The sequence below is a fragment of the Centropristis striata genome, chromosome 3 (genome assembly GCF_030273125.1).
Source record: "Centropristis striata isolate RG_2023a ecotype Rhode Island chromosome 3, C.striata_1.0, whole genome shotgun sequence".
Lineage (NCBI taxonomy): Eukaryota > Metazoa > Chordata > Actinopteri > Perciformes > Serranidae > Centropristis > Centropristis striata.
Window position 1 is genome coordinate 35,353,469 of NC_081519.1, and position 14,495 is coordinate 35,367,963.

General features: G+C 37.6%; 1 protein-coding gene across 2 annotated transcripts; it reads left to right on the forward strand.

Moving 5' to 3' along the window:
- The first annotated feature begins 841 nt into the window (after nt 1-841).
- LOC131968649 (protein phosphatase 1 regulatory subunit 12B-like) lies at nt 842-12,109 on the forward strand. 2 transcript variants are annotated; one of them, XM_059329627.1, is made up of 7 exons: nt 842-1,172; nt 7,325-7,341; nt 7,503-7,638; nt 9,044-9,145; nt 9,571-9,621; nt 9,721-9,771; nt 11,765-12,109. In XM_059329627.1, exons 1-7 carry the CDS (start codon nt 1,071-1,073, stop codon nt 11,849-11,851), a joined length of 546 nt encoding a protein of 181 aa, XP_059185610.1. In that variant the 5' UTR covers nt 842-1,070; the 3' UTR covers nt 11,852-12,109. The 2 variants fall into 2 exon arrangements, with proteins under 2 accessions (XP_059185610.1, XP_059185611.1); XM_059329628.1 differs by lacking the exon at nt 9,721-9,771.
- Nucleotides 12,110-14,495: the final 2,386 nt, after the last annotated feature.

Sequence of the window (14,495 nt, forward strand, 5' to 3'; positions counted from 1 at the left end):
TGGAGTAGAAGTATAAAGTTACATATGTGGAAATACTCAAGTAAAGTACAAGTTCCTCACAACTGTACTTAAGTACTTGAGTAAATGTACTTAGTTACATTCCACACACTTATGCTACTGTAGTTTTTACTTCAATTTAGGTATTTGACAACATTAGTTAATAGTCACTTCTCAGATTTACCCTATTAGTACAAAATATAATCAACTAAAACGGTGTATGTTATGATAGATTTTTTTAAACTGCCCAGAAATATACAAAGTAAAATCCATCAACATTAAACAACATTAAAGTGACATTAGTGACAAGTGACACACAATACATCACTTTTTAAAAAATCTAATGATATATTATAAATGATTCAGAAACTGGCCATTCTGCATAATGAGTATCTTTAGTGTTGGCACTTTAAGAACATTGATGTGAATACTTTTGTACTTTTTCTTTAACTATCATTTCTAATTAAGGAACTTTACTTGTGACAAAGTACTTTTATGAAGTGCTATTGCAACTTTTATTTAAGTAAAACAACCTCTTCCTCTTTGTAAAAAGAAGTCTAATAAATCACACTTATTTTCATGAAAATAGGGAAGAACACTTAAAACTATAAGTGTACTTCCCTCTGCATTACATACAGTACCAAAAATAAAAAACTACCCTAAAAACACTGAGACGAATGATGGTGTACTTCTTCCATTTTTGGCTGAATGAGCCCGAGTCCCTTGAGAACCCTTGTGAACAATACTGCTGTCAGATCCTTGTGTCCACACATACACACATCAGCCCGCCTCCTCCGCAGCCCCACCACTTCCTCCACAGCTCTCACATTTGTGCAGCTCTTTCACGCTCATCAGATATTCAATGTCTCACCATCACATGAAGATCACACTTGAACACTTTAACTAAGGAAACAGCCACAGAAAGTGAATATCAGTGGAAGTAGATCCCTCTACATCTGCTGTGCTGCTTTTTTGTTTAGGAAAAACTTTTATATTTAAACAAAAAAACAACTTTTTTGGAAGTACTTTGGACCACATTACAGCTGCATGCGGAGGCAAGCAGCTCTGGAGCGATGTCATCTCTACTTTCTCACAACAAAGATCAGCCACGCATCAGAAAGTCGCTCTCTGACTCCTCTCCAACTTCATCCACTGCCACCACCAAGAGCCTGAGGGTAAGGCCTGTTTGTCTTTAATCTTCTCCGCGTCTGTTTAGTTAGAGGAAATGCCATGGCTGACATAATGCAAACACGAACATCAAAGTTCAGTCACTGTCAAACAAATGTCTCTGTAACAAGCCACAGAGGTATTCCTGTGTGTTTGTGTACTTTGCCATAGGATCTTAGGACATGACAAACATGCTTTAATCTGCACTCGGGATAGAGCCCACAGTGGAAAGTTATGTGGAGCCATAAATGACCTCTTCCTGCCTCATTTGAAATGAACTTGAGTGGCTTTTTTTTTTTTTGAAAACACTGTTTACACATGACAACTGTTGGAATGCAGCTAAAGACTTTTTTTCTTCTAATGTCCTCTAATCTGCTCCACACTGTCTATGGAAATATTACTATCTAAATACTTTCTTTTATATAAAAACTCATTTTCTCAAGAGATGGTGTAACCAGTGACTCTACAAATGCTCCTCTAAAGCTATGATCATTTCTATGTATTTCTGTTGGTGCTATAATTCAGTAATTCTCAGACTGAGGTTCAGGGAACCCTGAGGGTAAAATGGCAAAAATGGCAAAAAATGTTATTCCAACTTTATAGGTGACCCCATCTGTGTGTGTGTGTGTATATATATATATATATATATATATATATATATACATGGTCGAATGGAATAACATTTTTTTCTTATTAAATTCAATTTATTAATTTAATAAAAGGGGTCCCTGAAAAAAGTTGGAATAAAATATTTTTTTAATGACATTTATTTTATTCATTTTAATTTATTATTTAATTTATTTTTGACGGATACATATTATTGACATATGAAAATAAAACCACAATTAACAAAAGATTGTGCCTGAAACAAAATTATTCCAACTGTATGGGCGACGGTTTTGATATTTTTATGTTAACAAAAGGCCTAAAAGTTGAATAATTAATATTCAAATGTTGCATAAAGTACAAAAAGTGGCTGATTAGGCAGGTTGGATTGGTGGTGGACGGGTCAAACAAACTCAGGACTTTCATCCAGAGAGGCCTTCGCTTGTGTCCCGTGTAAAACCAAAAGTAAACGATAATATTTGAAATTACGTCACTAAACGCGTCATGTTTTTAAACAACACAATTACCGGTATGTAACTTCCAGTATAAACACTTTAACTTTTGGCATTTACTTGCTTTTTATTTTACCTTTTAAACTAACCATGAATATTTTAGAGAAAGTTTAGAGAGGTTGTTTTGTAGCCTAAACCCAATGACACAGCGAACGAAACTGAAAGTGATATGTAACTAAACATTATATGGCCATTCAATGGGCAGCTAACAACCCACTAGAAGGTAGAGTAGGCCCCTACTCAGCTGTACTTATGGGATGATAAGCTCTTGTTATGATTACTAAATGATTATTTAATACTGTAGGTGTGAATTCAGTAACCTGCATCGGAATACGTTTTTTAAAGTTGCTCTCCCAACACTGCTGCTATATTCTCTATCTTGTAAGAGGTTCTTGGCTGGAAAAAAAATGGAGAACTCATGCTTTAATTGACAACGGATCAGTTCTAAGTCGTGTCCCATCAACAAATTTCGCTGCGCATTCTGAAGATACACATGAGAACAGCTTGACGGAAACACCAATATTTGATAAAACTTTTGAAAATGCAGAATAAAGTTCTTACGTTCACTTGAGGTGGGTTTTTTTTTGTCTTTTTTCGAAAAATAGTTATTGTGCTAATAAGTTCTGATGTAGTGAACATTTAACTCACATGACTAATCGGCTGTTTACGAGCTGACATGAAAGAACAAATTATAAATTTAATTTAATTAATTTAATCTAATTCCTGAAGACTTATCTCCATTTTCTCTCGTCCAAAGTTGTCTGATTAGCAACCTCTTTTTGTCTTTTGTCGTTGTTTTTTCTCTCTTCTTCTACTGTCTACAGATGTATTAGCCTACAGCGATACTGTACATCTGCCATCTTCTGACCAAAGTACCTTTATGCAGCTTTGTTTGCTCTAAACCAGTTGACAGAAAAGTCCCTAATTCGCATTTTCTTTAACATAACATTTAAAAATTTTGCTTCAAAATGGACTTGTATGGAAACAAGGCTACTGAGGTGTTGTTTTGTTAGGCACTATACACTGATTTGAATGTTACATGTTCTTTCTGCAACTTTACAAACATGTTATGGGTTAGATTATGCAATGTTGTTTTTTTTAAGACTTTAAGACCTTTGTACCTTTAAGAGTACCGGGGATATTGTGGTTACATGGTACCCATCTTTGACCCTGATGATAAAGAACCACCCTAGATAATAAAGGTTTATGTCTGATCACTCATCATGCTTCTAAAAGCTCGTATAACTCCCATAAAGTGTGACACAAAACAACATGTTGACGTACTCGAGTGTGTAGGAACAAAACTTGCAAGTGAAACTAAGGAAAAGTTGTAACAAAGCAGTTAGTCTTATCTGTTTATGTAAACTAAGAATCCACTTGGGAAAGATTAATGCAAAGACACAGAGAGAGGGATACAGGAAGAGAGAGAGAGAGAGAGAGAGAGAGAGAGCAGGGGGTGAAAGACAGGATGACCAGGAACAGAGAGAAGGAGAGAGAGAGTGCTTAGGTCCAGCTTGTGGGAACTCAGACGCAGTATTTATGGATGTTTATCTCTCTGCTGGTCCTACGGGAAGCTCACATTTTCCACTTGGGAATAGCTGGTCAGCAGACAAAAAGTTCCTCATGGGATCTGGAAAAGCTGGAGCACAGCTTAGTGACAAAGTCGCTCACATACACGGGACACAAAAGCCCACGTTTCCATCGGCATCTGTTTATATGTGCTGTCGCCTAATCTAAACCAGAGCTTTTTCCAAGTCTGCACACTGTATATCATTAATGACCGTTTACGGAGCACATCCAAGTGTCCAGAGAGAGTCTTAAGGAGCTGACATCAGAGTCTGGTGAAGATCCAGAGGTCTTGTAAATGTCTGAGCAGAGGCATATCACTGTGTTTACACACTGTGTCTGTAACTTAAAGCCCTGCTTCTTCTTTAAAGGGATCCACTTGCCGTGTCAGTGATTCAGTCAGACGTGTAACGGTTGAGGCATCAATCTGCTTTTTGCGTTAGTTTATGTGACTGCCACAATAAGTCTCTATTTCTAAAACAACAGGGTACAATGGAACAGCGTGTACTGTCTTAGAAGTCAGCAGTAAGTAATTCAGTGCATCATGACTCTGATATATGCTGATGTAATTGCTGCTTGCAAGATAAGTACCTCTGCTGCATATTGATCGAAAAGCTAATAAAAACTGAAGGTGCGTGTTATATTAGCTTTTCCTATGAATAATATCAAGAAAGAGCATTTAAAGATGGAGAGGATGCTTCAGCAGGTTCAGTGAGGATAAATGGCAAAACTGGGACTTCTGTCCACCGAGTGGTAGTAACTGTTTTATATCTTTACGCCATTTTATCTTTTATTCAAAGCACTTTGATCTGCTTTGTGGTTTAAAAGTTCCATAGAAATAAGACTGCAGCTCTGTGGGGCTTTATTTTAGCACAGCTGACGTTTTTTATCACATCATCATGCGAACATGCTCACAATGACAATGCTAACATGCCAACGCTAATTAGTACTGAACAAACACTTCAGCTGAATTGATGTGGAAGTCATTAGTTTTGCAGATATTTGGCGATAAAGCAAAGTGTTGGACAGAATAAAATACTGACTTCATGATGGTGTTGGATAAGAAGTCGAGGCATTACCAGAATTATTACAATTCATCCTGAAGGGGCACGACTGTCAAACATCAAATAGTTGTATGATTTTATGTCACAACCATAAATATCAGCCTCATGGTGCTCAAGGAAAAGTCGGATGATCGCCAAAGTCATTCAGATTCACCGTCCGGAGCAGTGGTTCTCAACCACTTTTTATTTTAACTATTTCATTTCATTGACTTACTAGATTTACTATAAATGAGGCAGGCCAATGGAATTGACTGATAACAACCTATTCACTAGAAGGTAGAGTAGGCCCCTACTTGACCATGGTTATGGGATGATGAGCATTGGTAACCCTTTGTAGTTTTTTGTCCATTTGGGCCATTTTTGAATTTTTATTGTGCCTGTATAGACTGCCTTTAAAAAAAATGCTATGTTGCTATCATTTTATTCAGCACAACCACAATTATTTTTTTTTTCTTTACTTCCTGTATCAACATTTTTAACTCAAAAGACACACACACATAATTCATTCATTCATTATCCTTAACCGCTCATCCGCACTGGGGTCGTGGGGGCTGGAGCCGATCCCAGCTGACATTGGGCGAGACACGGGGTTCACCCTGGACAGGTCTCCAGACTATCGCAGGGCTGACACATAGAGAGAGACAATCACGCTCTCATACACATGGGCAATTTAGAGTCCCAATTACACCTAAGTGCATGTTTTTTTTGGACTGTGGGAGGAAGCCGGAGTACCTGGAGAGAACCCACGCTGACATGGGGAGAACATGCAAACTCCACACAGAAGAGCCGCAGGCCAGAGGAGAACTTGCTGTGAGGCGAGATCGCTAACCATTACACCACCGTGTAGTTCCACGAACATGAGATTGGAAAATGATGGGTTTTTTTTACTCACACGGTGTTGTAGTGGTTAGCACTCTCGCCTCACAGCAAGAGGGTTGCCGGTTCACCTCCCGCCTGCGGCTCTTCTGTGTGGAGTTTGCATATTGTCAGCGTCTCACTGGGTACTCCGGCAGAGCAGGGACTCTAAATTGCCCGTAGGCAAGCGTGATTGTCTGTCTCTATCTGTCAGCCCTGTGATAGTCTGGCAACCTGTCCCAGCCTCTCAGCTGGGATCAGCCCCCCGCGACCCGGGTGTGGATAAGCGGCTAACTAGTGAATGAATACATGAAATGTAAAACATAGGTTGCAAAGTTATATAATATATATTCTAAATATTTGACCTCATCTCCACTTTTACTTGGCCTATCATCATTAAACACAAACAGGCATGGAGTTTCAAGCCACTTCAGAGGGAAGTTGATTGCTTCGTTTTTATGTTGTGATGTCATGTCATTTGATCATGAAGGTTCAACATCAAAACTGAACAAGTATGGAAGGTTTTGCATCAATGTGTTGAACTGCATCATCACTGAAAGCACTAAATAAGAGAATATGCCGTATTTTGTAAAGATCTATGCTATAGAGCATTGAAGCTGTTCTCGTAGCTTTTGGTGAATCAACATCTCACTACGATACTTTATTTTTGTTCCCTTATTTTTGCTTTATTTTTGTCTCCTATGTATATCTGCATTTCACATCGAGGTTCCTGAAACTCTTACTGGTGACGTAGGAATGACTCTTTTGTCCCTCACAGTCAATAAAGCAGCGCCGTATCATGCTACATTTACTCGTCTTTTTAAGGGAATCTTGATTTGTTATTGTTCAGCTGTTGTTCTGCTCTTCCGTGTGAAAATCTCCCATCAAGGAAACTGTGTAACCTCCCATCCAACTTCAGCAGGCAATAATGAACACAATGTGAATGCCACTGCACACACGCTGAGATATTACCTTTTTTGGATGTGTTTAGTTATCTCTGCTTGTCAGTTTATTTAAGGGATCACTTCCTCTCTCCTTCTTTAACTTGGCTTGGTATTTCAGGCTGCCATAAACCTTTTCTTGGAAAACTGAAAAAAAAAAGACTTTCATGAGGAATTCCTGATAATCTCACTTCAAAGAGTCACTGAGCTTTGCTTGTTAGATCTACTGATAATGAATGCACTTTCTGATGTTGTTCGTGTGGTGAAATATGTCCTTTGTGCAACTGCATGTTTAGAATAATATACATGGTACATAAAAAAATAAAGCCTCATGTATGGATTTCCAGAAAGTACTTCAGAAATCTCACATCACAACCAAACAGCCTGTCAAAGTCAAGCTGTATGATGTCATTATTTGTGTAGTAATGAGAATCTAAATAGAGGACTGCTCCTCATGATGGGTCTGAATGACTTGTTCCAGTGAGTTTAAAGATTAAGTTGGATCTGAGTACAGCTGAAACCTTGGGTATGATCATCAGAAACGTCCATGGTGTTGTTGTTGAATTATTCACTTTGGTCAGACAGCCAGTTCTAAAACATTTCTCCTCTATTTCAGCACGAGAGACTGTCTAGGTAAGCAAATCTAATTCACACCTTTAATACATGCAAAAGACGTTTTGAGATTATTACCTGAGAGAATGACAGAAAATAAACAGTTTCTGGGTGATATTGAGCTCTGGTAGTAACTGAGCCAAACCTCAGTGTTGAATATAATACCTGTCTTGTGTTTGCAGATTGAGCTCGTCTGGATCCTCTGACGTCAACGACAAGTCAACAAACCACGCTGAGTCGTACTTCTTACGGCGGGAGAACAGATTGTCTGCAAAGAAAAGGGCAGAAGAAGAGTCAGCAAACAGTGACTATAAAAAGGCAGGTTGTGCAGTTTGCATGTTGATGATAGTTCTAGTGATTGTTGTTTTAGGGCTCTAGTAAAAAAAGAAACTAAATGTGATCGTAAATAATGAACTCATTTAAAGAGTCTGCATTCTATTCAAAGTTTGAGCACAGGGCCTTTGTCATTGTGCTTTATGTAGTGGATAAAAGGACATCCTATATATATATATATATATATATATATATACACACACACACACACACACACACAGTCTTTTCCAGTTATCCAATGAAGATTAGAAACACAGTGAATCAGTCTCTAAAAGCTGAGCTGATCTCTTAAAGGGCCGGTGTTGCTGCTGGTTTTCATTCCAACCAAGCAGCAGCACACCTGACTCAACATATTCAATCACCTGACCTGATTTGTTATATATGGTGTGCTCTTGCTTTGTTGGGCCACATGCAATTAAGGGATATTTATTATTACAAAGCCTTAGCTTTCCAGACATGCCTAATTTATGCAATTCCAAGACTGTTTAGGGACCCCACTACAGAGAAATGTTAAAATGCAATACACGAAAAATAATAGATTCAAACTGCATGAAGAAAACCACAGTTGTTGTTTTTTTGCCTAACCATGCATTGCATTATAGTGGGTGTGGCTGTAAAAGGGGGACTTGTGGCTACTCATAGAACCTATTTTCATTCAGATATCTTGGGGTGAGATTTCAAGGGACCCGCCCAAAAAATCTAGCCTAACTTTGGAGCTTGATTTTACCCTTTACCAACAGTATGACGTGGTTGAACCCAATAATGGATTCTTTAGATTGTCTTGTTTCATATGATACGATTATCTTAACTAACTTTTAAACTGAACTTGTCTTAAAGACATGTGATCTTGAATGTGGTCCAGGTTTAATATTGCAGGTGCACTGGCCACTGAGTAATTGCATTGGGAATATTTACTTAATCATGTCATGGTGGTTAGGATTAGGGCTAGAGGTCAGGGTAAGTAACTACGTTACCTGCTACCTATTCATCTCAGGAGAGAGTGAATGTCTTGACAAAAAGTTTCATGGCAATCTTTCCAATGGTTGTTGATACATTTTGCAAATGTTAACCTCTGTTGGTGGATATGTGTACAAACATTTGTACCAATTGAGCCAGTTGATATTGAGTTACTTGCTCAATAAGTGTGAACCTTGACCTGTTTGTTTCTGTTGATTAAATGCCAGGGAATAATTAAATTAATGATTTGGACACCATAGATATCTGTAACAGATTTTTATAGATGGTCAATGTTGAGATAAAATGTCAGCTTCAAGCTCAATAAAATAAATAATAATGAGTTGCAATTAAAAGTTGAACATAAACTGTCACTGTGGCTGTTAATGTCGATGTTTTCCCATCTGTAAAATCCTAACATGTGCATATTTTGTAGATGTATGAAAAAGCACTGGCCACCAATCAAAGGCTCAAGTCCAAGTTGGAAACAAGTAAACAGGAACTGGCTGTGATTCAGGACCAGCTGCAGAGAGCACAGGTACAGTATACACAGTTAATGTGTCCGACCAACATTCATGAGTGTAAACGAAGTGAAGGGGCAACTGAAAAGGCACCCTAAAAGTTTCTGCAGGGCATAATTTAGGTCGTTTAGATTTCTCTTGTCAGCACACACATAAATGTCTCCCATTTATTCTCATGAAGACCTCAGGTATCACTGTAATATGAGAGAAATGAGACATGAAACATAGCAGTTATACGAGGAAGCTGGAGTGTAATTTCAGTCAGATTGCAGGTCTGAATTTTGGAATAATAACAGTGAGCCGCCTTAGAGTTCCTGTGTGAAACTGAGGGTATATTGGATATTTTACATCAGACATTTGTGCTCACTGTTATGAAACTGCAGCACCCATAATCGCATGCTTTGTGCTATAATCTTTTCATAATAACCTTTCATTCCTGCAGAAGGGAAAAGCAGAAGATTGTGGCTTCAACATGCTCGAGACAGAAAAGAAGGTAAAAAGTCAGCATTATACTAATACTTACAAGCACGTTTTTATTCGAAGTGCCTATCTTGATTTTATTTATCTTTTTAGTAAATGTGCTTCTTCATAGGAAAGTTGGAGTCTAAAAAAGAGGATATCAGATATGGAAGAACAGTTGAAGGTAATTTGAGATATTCTATAAATTAGTTCTTTTGTCATTTACCTTAATAATAATAATATTGTTTTTCCTACTCAGTCTCCTTTAAAATATTAATTCAGCAGGATCTCTTACCCAGGAGACAGTGAATCTTATTTGACATGATGAAAACAATAAACAATCGGATCCAAACAGTGTAAAGTGTCTGTGTTGGTTGGAGCGGCGGTGTTAGCTGCTGCTGTGTCTACGCTGGTTTTAGCTGACATCATTTGTCACCATTATGCTCCGCCGGCTGTGGAATGTGTGAGCACTTTGACACTGCAGCGAGCGAGCCATCAGTATTCATCTATAGTCTGACGCCCACAAATGTCTGCTGTGTTATGGCCAAGAGGGTGCAAACAGAAACCTCTTGTTATCTGTGAATGAGAAGTCGGAACAAACATGGTGTGAAAATAGACTTTTATAACAGAAAAGCTCGGTTATTGTGTGTATTTACATGGAAAAAGTCAGCTCCGATTGTCTCTGTGTGAAAGATTATGTGTGTTTGTGGAATTTATTTGTTTTTATTTGAATAGACTTCACAGTTCACGTCCATGATTTTTCAAGTTAATTTCCTTTCTGGATTTTTAGTTGCTCTCACTTCAAACTTTTTAGAAACTGACACTTTTTCACGGCCCTCAGTGTTTGTGGCACAGATGCCAACAAGATCTCCAACCTAAAGATCAGAATAGGTCATTTGTCAATACCACACATAACGGCCCATATGAGGGTTTCGTTGGTACAGATCAGAAGGTGATATAAAATACAGTTTAAACAGTAAATTAATGAATGTAAATGCCGAAAGTGATGTAGTTATGAATACCACGTGAATACTACATGAAAGTAAGTTTTGCTGTTGTTAAAAAAAAAAGGCTGCAGTTTTGTGTTATAAAATTTAGGCTACAAAACCACTGATCGAGGTTTAGGCTAAAAACTTCCTGGGGGCGACAGTGTCAGTATAAATATAAATATAGATGAAAATATGGGTCATTTTTTGCTGCTTGTAACAACCTATGGGGTTGATTTTGAGGGGAGACCAGTCTGGCCAATGTACAAGCATGTGTATGAGATACACCTGGCTTTCCTTAGACAGTAAGGTGGTCGGGTCAAACAAACTCTTTGATCCTTTGACCCAAGAGACCGGTGTTTTGTCCCGTAAGAAACCAAAATTCAGTGTTGTTATTTGGGGTTAACCTGCGACCAGCTGGAAGTGCAGAAGTTTTTAAGGATTTTTTTTTTTTGGCTTAATTAGTTAGTGACAAATAGACTGAACGGGGAAGACATGCAGCAAAGAGACCTCCGGCCTTAGTGGTATGCGATCGACAGTGGTGTAGTGGTAGTTGATGAGGTGAGTGTACTACTACAAAGATGGGTAGGCTACTCTCCTATATATTCTTATGGCTTTTTTGACTGATAGGTGGCTAAACTGTAAACGGCCAGAAAAAGAGGTGGGCATACCTGAATTTACCCTCTACTACACCACTAGCGCTCTACCAGTGAACAACAGGGACGCCCAGGAAGTAGTTGTTTTTAAGCCCAACCATGTTTTTTTTACCTCAACCTTAGTCCATTGATTTTATTGCCCAAAGTTTAACTGTTTCCTGGAATATGGAAGTTTATTTTGAAAAGCCACTATATAGCCCGACACGTCTGTCTGAAATAGGTGCTTAATGGCAAAATGGTTCTTTGCTTAACTTTATTTACTTAATTTAGGATTCAAAATCCAGACTTTGGCTATGAAATACGTCCAAACTATGAATTCACTTTAAAACTACAAATAAGAGACAATCCACAAAATGAGCTGTATCATAAGGCAACAAATGTTATGTTATGTTATGTTATGTTATGTTATGTTATGTTATGTTATGTTATGTTATGTTATGTTATGTTATGATGAGACAGCACAATGAGCCCTGATGAGCAACATGTACATTTACATTTGTGCCCACTTCAATTGTCTCAATTGCTTTTCCTCCAGGTGAAACAAGAGCTGAAGATGGAGAACCAGAGACTGAAGGACGAGAACGGAGCTTTAATCCGCGTCATCAGTAAACTGTCCAAGTGAGACTCAAAGCAGAAAGGATGAAAGGAAGAGGGACGGATACCAGAAGCCATATCTACACCTGCATTCATCCTCCGACAGAATGTTTGTACATAGTTTTCCAGTCATGTTGGAAACTGCTGAGTACATGTGCAGGGATACAAACACATTTTACATCAGATGTGAAAGCTTCACGTTACTGTACTGCATCTAAAGTAGTAGCACATTAAATTAAAATTGTATATTCATAAAATATTTCTACATAAAGACAAATGGCGACACAACCTCTTCGTGTGTTTTCCTTCACTCTGTGTACACGAACGAATCCAGGAGCGAAGCATTTATAAAGCTGTGTGACCATATCGAGAATATCTCTACATACATATATGGACAAAATATTGCAGGTATTTCCATGGAGGTATTACCATGGAAACTGCAATATTTTTCCCATATGCAGACCTTGAAAGTCATCTCGGAGCTATCAGGGAGAGCGGATGATGGATGAGCTCCATTTCTCAGGAACGTGGTTTAAGAGCTTTACCTTGAAGTAGGATGACACAAGTGAAAGGCTTTTTCCTCTTAACCTGCAATGAAACAATACAAACAATCAAATGCATCACATGAGGTTTAAAAATAAATCAATAAATACACTTATTTTCTCCTCCTAGCTGTCAGCACTACAGTTAAATCCGACTTGCATGTAAAGTATGAATCAAGTAATGAAAATTCACAAAACGAGCTCACCTCAAGGTGCATTCAGTGGCTGTTCTGCAGCTTTAGGCACATAAAGATCAAATAGAGATCTTTATCAGCAGACGATGACATGGTAACAGTGATTTGTTTGTTGTTTTTTATCAGCTGCTGTTTCTAAGATCAAATTTAAACCTTTTACCGGAGCTTAAAACAGGAAAAAGGCCACAATGCATGAAATAAAATTAAAAGGTAACATATTTTTGGTCATTGTTAATAATAAATCATATTTGAATAATAATAATAACTAGAACTTTCATTATTGCAGAACTATGTATAAAATTCCTAGATATATAAACACCTCTTGGATTAATCTTATGGAAATCAGGGAATTTTAAGTTTGTGGTGACCCTGAAACTCTCCCAAAACTATCCAATATGTATAAAACTTACGGTTTTTCAAACTTGGCCCGAGTTCAACGAAAATGAACACATTTGTGTTTTTTTGTCCACTTCCCTGCCTGAATTGGTGATGCCCAGAAATGACCCAAACGTAGCTAAATAATACGAGAAAATAGAGGCAGAGGGCAAGATCTCTGCAGATACAGACACTTCTGTTGGGTCATAAATGATGACTGAGAGGTTGTTTTTTTTTTTTTTGCATGACTCCATACATTATCTTTTTTAGGGAAATCCTGCATAGTAAACCTTTAACATTGTAAGATAGGGCATGGCCTGAGCAGAGGCCTGTGCTCTCTTAATGCCCCTCTACTTGGGTTTCAAATGAGGCAAGCATTTCCCATAAACACTTTTTTTAAAGCGTGCACAGTGCATCCTCCACATGGCAAAAATCCTGCCAGGAATGTGTTTTTTGCATGGAAATACAAGACCCAGACATAAAAACTCAGCAAGAAGATTTTGATGTTTTTAAATGTAATCCGAATTATTTTGAATACACTACTCAATTTGAGTTATCTAACAGAATATGTGACAAACACTGGGAATAATAACAATAATTATATGTATATATATATATATATATATATATATATATATATATATATATATATATATATCCCTGTTTGAATTCAATATGATGGTGAATTTGAACATATAATATATTTTTTGATCATATATATATAATATATAATTTGAACATATAATCCCAAAACAAACTTCATCAACTGATGAAGATCATGTGGCATGACTGAAAGCTCTGGGAGCTACTCAATGAACCCTGAGGTGAGACTGTTTTTGATCAACTGCTGTTTTAAATGTCAAAAACTTTGAAGCTTTAACACAGTTTAAAGCATCCCAATGAAATAAAGAACAAAAAAATATTTTCATGCATTAATTTCGCTTTTATTCCATTTGATCATCACCACTGAGCACAAATACCTGCTGCGTTTGTATAAAGGCTTTAGAAGCACCGTGTTCACTATAATTCATCTTCTGATTCACAGTCAGAACATTTAATGAGCCTCATTTATAATATTACACTCACAGGAACCCTGCCAGACTGAGATATCATTTTCACTTCTGTTCACATTTAATTTTCATTATTATTTATTAAGGCTCATTTGAAGAATTAGTCCCAACAGTGCAGGGTTTTTTGCATGTTTTTAAAGGGATGCATCCTTGTTTTATCCTTCTGCAGATGTGTTACATTTGGTTTAAAGTTATCAGCTGTATCATGTGCTACTCAACATCTTCCTGGTGTTTTTTCTCATGCTGTAAATGATGCCACCTGCTGACTGAAAGTGGAAGCACACCCTCTGATTTACACACCACACAGGACGGGGCTACTTAAAATGCCTTTATTTCCTATGATTACATTTTGACAACACACAGATATGTCCTGACCACATCCCATATTTTGGCTCCCTTGAGTGATTCAGTTCTATATATGAGTACAAGTTTTCGTGGTCTTTTTGTTCCCTTATTTTATCTGCTGAAAAACATGGATTCTGTACGGAAAT

Coding starts and splice junctions, on each gene's coding strand:
- LOC131968649 (XM_059329627.1), top strand. CDS start 1,071: ATGTCATCTCTACTTTCTCACAACAAAGATCAGCCACGCATCAGAAAG. Junction 9,622..9,720: donor TGCTCGAGACAGAAAAGAAG/GTAAAAAGTCAG, acceptor GCTTCTTCATAG/GAAAGTTGGAGTCTAAAAAA. Junction 9,772..11,764: donor ATATGGAAGAACAGTTGAAG/GTAATTTGAGAT, acceptor CTTTTCCTCCAG/GTGAAACAAGAGCTGAAGAT.